We start from the raw sequence: 5,660 nt of genomic DNA on the forward strand, positions 1-5,660 counted from the left end.
GTTGCCGATGGATTAAACTTTTTAGATCATAAGGTCTGTCATTGAGTCAAGTGGTGTGGTTTCGATTCCCCTCACCCCCTTCCCATAAATGACAAGGAATAGGATGATCGCCTGTCCAACCTTGTGGGTTTCTCCGATTTCCTTCCACAGCTAAAGAACCCTATGCACAAGCAAATTATTGAAATAAAGTTGAATATTTTAGTCCCGAAATGACCTAGTTTGTGTCAAGCAAACATTTTAATTTCTCTCCCTCTCTCTTGTAAACACTTAATAGGTTAGAGTTCTGCATGGGTCATATATTTTTCCTTTAAATGTTCTAGTTGAGGTAAATAAAAACCTCAAATGTGTAAGGTACATTAGTTGTCTATCATGACATATATTTATTTATATATTAAATCCATATAATTTATAAAGTAAAATATTAAAAAAAACAAAAATATATAACATAAACCTGTTTAACTCCATTGCTCCAGATCAAATTATCTTTGCTTTGACTAGAACAAATTGACCTGAACTAAACCGTGTCAATTGTGTATTAGTAACTTGCAAACTAACATACAGTAAATACATTTATCCATACTGATAATTATCTGAATCCACACATTAACGAATGTATAATGCATACTTCAGATGCAAGGTGAAGGTAATTTTTCCTCTTAAACAAATGGAAATCTTGGTAGGACACCAGTTTAGACTGTTTTGTGCAGACCAATATTTAGTCAAAACAGAAATAATTTGAGCTGGATCTATTCAAGATTCTTTATGAAAATCTTGTTATTAAATAAAACGATTAAAAGTAAAAATATAAAGAAAGATTTAGTTTAATTAAGATATTTGTGTAATCTGTCTTTAGATCCATCTACTTGATATAATAGATAGATCTTGATAAACTTATCACAAAATTTTGGGTTTGTTCTGGGTTTTTTAAATGTTCTTTTTTGTGAATGCATTGTAATTGTAGATCTTCCTACCTATATAGATATTATGTTTTGGACAGTAAACATTTAACACTAGATGGTAACATTGTCTTTGCTCCTGGTTTTGCTTTTTCTACAATTCTGAACTGAAAGCCCTCTTTTCCTTCTAGTAAATGTCTTTCGTGTTCCCAGCTAAATAACCCACTGTCAGTAGATACCAGGAATGGATTAATCTCAATTACCCATATCTTATCTAAAATAAAATTACAAATATAAGAGATCTAAGTATTTTAATGCTTTAAAGTAGTCTAAAGGACTTACGATATACATGTACATGTAGCTTATTAATTGAGGCAACTATTGCATGAGATAAAGTGTTCCTACTCTGGTATACTAAAAAACAGTTGTCACTGAGTTATTCTGTGGGAGAGGTCATGTTGCATGGCCATGTGGCTGATATTTCTGTATTCTTCTTGGCACTGTCTGTCTATTAACACTTTTGTACGGTATTGTAAAAGAGTAAAGCTTTTCCTCTTGGATTGTTTCATCTCAGATGCTTGTCTATAGCTCGGAAAATAATTTCCACCATCTTCATTGCAAACATTCTATATTTCTACAATTACTTGGAAATTCTTACAAATCAGGACTGTCTAATTTTCTTACAGATATGCTACATAAAACTGTCAAGAAAATGTTGATTTTGTTTGGCTTCCAGGATGTCCTAGACTACCCATCACTACATGTGTATATATATATACCGATCGCTGAGTTCCCTCGGTAGAAAATCATGTCAAAGTTTGATGACAACTGGATCAAAACAGTAGGAGTTTAATTTTGTGCAAGACAAACTCTTATTATTTGACCTCTGACCTGGTCATCATGAAAAAGGTTGGAGTACAGGTACTTTGTGTGATCTCAGCACTAGTAAAAGTTTTGTTTGAATCAATCAAGGCATCTAGGGTAGGAGCTAGAATGATAACTAAAAAACTTGTTTATGCGCAATGGGGGAGGAAATGTAGAACCTGGAGAATATTTTTGGAAAAAATTTAATGATATTCAAATACCTTTACAAACAGCAAAATCTACAATAAAATGTTGAGGAAATTTGGTTGTTATTCTCGTCTTGACCTCTTCTTTATAAAATTTTTGTAGTCTTTCTATGATAACATCTTTTTCCTTTAAAAGTCTATCCGAAAAGACAAGATAATTGTACTGTGCTATTGCAGTCAGCTCAAGATCAAAAACAAAGGCACGAAACTCCATATCCACATCAATTGGCACAAATTCTCGAACAACAAAGTTTTCATGGTATCGATCTTTAATTTCTAAAGCTAGCAGCATGTCTTGATAAATTCTCTCGCTAGTGATCATTAGTTGCATCACCTCCCGTGCAGACGTCACTTTCATGGCTTCAAAGGCTGATTTTAGTAAGCATATTATTTGTTGATTTTCACAGTTTCTTTCTTCCTCAGACAATTTACTTAAATATGACTTGTACAATTCTCCAAATTTGCCATGAGCCATTGGTGCATCTTTGGGACTTCTACTTGAGGTTTTGACAAAAGCACATCCTTCCTTTGAGTTTCTTATCACTTCTTGTAAAACTACATCCAATTTAGATGATAAATTATCAATCACAATCTTTTCTTCTGGTGTCAGATTTCCCCACAAATCTATCTTAGAGATTCTTTCTGCATCAAGATTTTTAAACATACGTTCAAATATCCTAACAAATGTTTCAGCCTCTTCTATGCTGATTGGACAATATTTTGATGGAAAAGTGACCTCTTTGAGGCATTCTTGCCATAACTCAGTATTGACATCCAATACAGCATTTTGGTATTCTTTAATCTCTTCAGAAGAAGTAAAGCCAGCAAGTTTTGGACTGGAATAGTCTTTTGTAGCATGAGCTGACTTTTTCAGCTTGGCTGACTTAATATCATCTAGAAAACTACTCATGACTATCAGTAAATAAGATCTGAAATAGTCAAAGAAGTATGTGTAGTTGTTTCTGTTACAAGAATACATTGTACAGTTTACATTCTTGAGGTTCGTAAGAGTAAACATATTATTACTGTAAGTGGAAAAATAAAAAAAAATTGGGTTAATGTTAGTGGAAAAATAAAAATAGTTGGGTTTATTAGGTACCAGTATTGTTAAAATCTGTTGATGAAATCAAAGCAACCAAAGCAATCATGTACTTCCACATTTCAACCTACAAAATCAGCTCTTCTGTGTAACTTTAGTCATGGAAATGAAATGATCTTGTCTGAAATATAGTGACTTCAAGTAACCCAAGGGTTGAAATCTTATGCACATTTAAAATAAATTGAGATTCCCGCACACCATTCCACTAACACAACATTCCCGCACACACCATTCCACTTAGACAACATTCAGATTCAGAAAAGGATAAAGAAAGATTGCCACCCACATTTTTAAAACTTCAATGTAAAATTAAACTTCAATAGTTAAATCAGACCCATGACCATATTTGAGTTTAAGTTTATCTTCATTTTTTAATTTAGTTTTTTCTGTCCGTGTATGCCATACTAAAATTTCTTTACAATCATTGGCCTTCGGCTCCAAATCATTTAGTTTTACATGTAATTGGGAAAGTAATGTTGACTCTTGGTAGCCTCTTTGAACTCTTAAACTAAATCGAGCTTCAGGATACTGAAGAAAGAAATTAAGATTAATGGCAAAGCCAGCCATATCCATAGGAAATGGTCTCTCTGGTTTCCAATAAACAAACCAATTTGATACTTCATTGTTAGTAACTATTGGACTTTCAAATCGCAAACCCCCACTTAAACCAACTGGCCACACAGACACTTTCTCTGTAAATCTTATTTCATCAAATAGTTTCAAGCTGTATGTATTGTCATCATCCATAAAATAAATAACACCATTAGATTTATTGTTCCTGTTTGTTACAATCCATTCCAATCCTGCATTTCTTTGTAAAACTCCCCTTGGTTTCAACCAGTTGGGGTCTTTTTCTTCCAATTTATAATGTTTTGGTGTTAAAGCATTAAGATGGGTATAGTTTAACCCTGAATTTCTTAGAAATTTTGTAACAAGTTGGGTTTTAGTTATCGCATCTTCAATCACTATCCAATGAAAGTTTGGTATATGAAGAAGAGTTTGAGATAATCTTGTTAGTTCAGCTTTTTGTTCAAGTCTTGTATAAGTTGGTGTAATTGCATAGATATATGGTAAGTCTTTTATATACTTTGGTAAGATCTTCTGTTCTGTCCCATAGTAAATTTTGGGCCGTGTTACCGGTACTTTCAATTTCTTTAATTCAAGATCCTGGGTCATTATTTGTTTTTGATAAATTAGCACCAATTTTTCCATTCTGGAGAGGTCTTCGGTTGGACACCATGATATGTAGAACATCAAAAAGAATTGGAAAGCAAAAAAACAGAGAAACAGATATTTTTTCTTAAATCTCGGAGTGATCATAACCATACCAGAAGAATTAGAAACCGAATAAGCAATTAAGGTGTGTTTCTAGGTGACAATGCAGCGGGTTCTTTACAAGCCGGACGTTCCGAATTGACGGGATATTATCTTACATGGATTTCCTTTCTTTACATATGACGTTAATGGTTTTAACAGCGTTTTAATGCATAGGGTTTCTTTTCTATGGGTAAATGCCACAAAGTGAAAATTTACTGCGGACCAGTTTGCGTTTGACGTCAGCTGTTTCGTAACTTGGCTGTTTCGTACTTAGTTCATTCGTACCTCAAATCAGCCGCTTCGTACTTCACTTCGCACCTCAAATTGATTCATACCTTTTCCTATGTTGTTGAAATCAGTTAAAAATAATTGAAATAAAGGTGAAACGATTTGATCAAATCCAACGGCTACGCTAAATTTATATTACACAGCCTGCCCAATAGTAGTAATTCACACACAATTAAAGGATACATTTATAGTACTAAAATTGCTTCCGCGGATTTCACTAAATTTACATCGGTTACGATCGAAAGCCATTTTCATGCAGTTGGGTTTCAATAACAGAATTACCCCGTGATATGACCGTATATACATACGGTCCATGATATAACAGAATGGGTTCAATAATCAACCCCGGATTAAATACTTTTTCATTCGTTTTTTTAAACTGCTTTAACAATCACCAATCAACTGTCGTCAATAATGGGTTCGATAATCAACATCAGATGTAAAGAAAGGCAGGTAATCGTTTATTATTTCAATTTCTTTCAACAACATATAGATTTATTTTAATTTCTTTCAATTCATTTCAACAACATATAGGAAATGGTACGAATCAATTTGAGGTACACAAATCACGTGTGTATTATAATTCTCGTTCGGCAGCCATTTTTATAAATTTAGCGCAGCCTTTGGATTTAGGAAATGGAACTAATCAATTTGAGGTACAAATCTCTTGCATATTCTAATTCTGGTTCGGCATATTCAATTTCTTTCAACTGATTTCAACAACATAGGAAAAGGTACGAATCAATTTGAGGTACGAAGTGGAGTACGAATGAACTAAGTACGAAACAGCCAGGTTACGAAACAGCCTACACCTTTTGCGTCACACCGTTTTGCAATATTTAAAATAAAAATGTCGTGGATCGAACAATATATAAACCCGAAAATATGTTTAAATAATTGATAGGGTTACAAACATGGACAGCTAACTGGTATATTAATAAATCACGACAGTGAACGGCGTATGTATAACTGTATCCATAACTCATGATA

General features: G+C 33.4%; 2 protein-coding genes across 4 annotated transcripts; both read right to left on the reverse strand.

Moving 5' to 3' along the window:
• Window positions 1-367: 367 nt before the first annotated feature.
• Window positions 368-4,625, reverse strand: LOC126831840 (uncharacterized). Of its 3 annotated transcripts, none has more exons than XM_050562482.2 (3): window positions 4,499-4,625; window positions 1,982-2,895; window positions 368-1,170 (listed from the first exon to the last, which is right to left on the reverse strand). In XM_050562482.2, the coding sequence occupies exons 2-3, from the start codon at window positions 2,874-2,876 to the stop codon at window positions 983-985; spliced, it is 1,083 nt and encodes a 360-aa protein (XP_050418439.1). In that variant the 5' UTR covers window positions 2,877-2,895; window positions 4,499-4,625; the 3' UTR covers window positions 368-982. The 3 variants fall into 3 exon arrangements, with proteins under 3 accessions (XP_050418439.1, XP_050418438.1, XP_050418437.1); XM_050562481.2 differs by having other exon boundaries at window positions 4,394-4,615; XM_050562480.2 differs by lacking the exon at window positions 4,499-4,625 and having other exon boundaries at window positions 369-1,170; window positions 1,982-2,984.
• On the reverse strand, window positions 3,375-4,396 carry LOC126831843 (galactosylgalactosylxylosylprotein 3-beta-glucuronosyltransferase I). Its single transcript, XM_050562484.2, has one exon. The coding sequence runs from the start codon at window positions 4,389-4,391 to the stop codon at window positions 3,375-3,377; it is 1,017 nt and encodes a 338-aa protein (XP_050418441.1). The 5' UTR covers window positions 4,392-4,396.
• Window positions 4,626-5,660: the final 1,035 nt, after the last annotated feature.

The sequence above is a fragment of the Patella vulgata genome, chromosome 9 (genome assembly GCF_932274485.2).
Source record: "Patella vulgata chromosome 9, xgPatVulg1.2, whole genome shotgun sequence".
Lineage (NCBI taxonomy): Eukaryota > Metazoa > Mollusca > Gastropoda > Patellidae > Patella > Patella vulgata.

Excerpts from the sequence above, each read along its gene's own strand:
- LOC126831840 (XM_050562480.2), bottom strand. The coding sequence starts at position 2,984 with ATGTTTACTCTTACGAACCTCAAGAATGTAAACTGTACAATGTATTCT. Across the intron at positions 1,171-1,981 it reads AGATTTTGCTGTTTGTAAAG|ATAAGATATGGGTAATTGAG; the intron begins GTATTTGAATAT and ends ATTTTATTTTAG.
- LOC126831843 (XM_050562484.2), bottom strand. The coding sequence starts at position 4,391 with ATGGTTATGATCACTCCGAGATTTAAGAAAAAATATCTGTTTCTCTGT.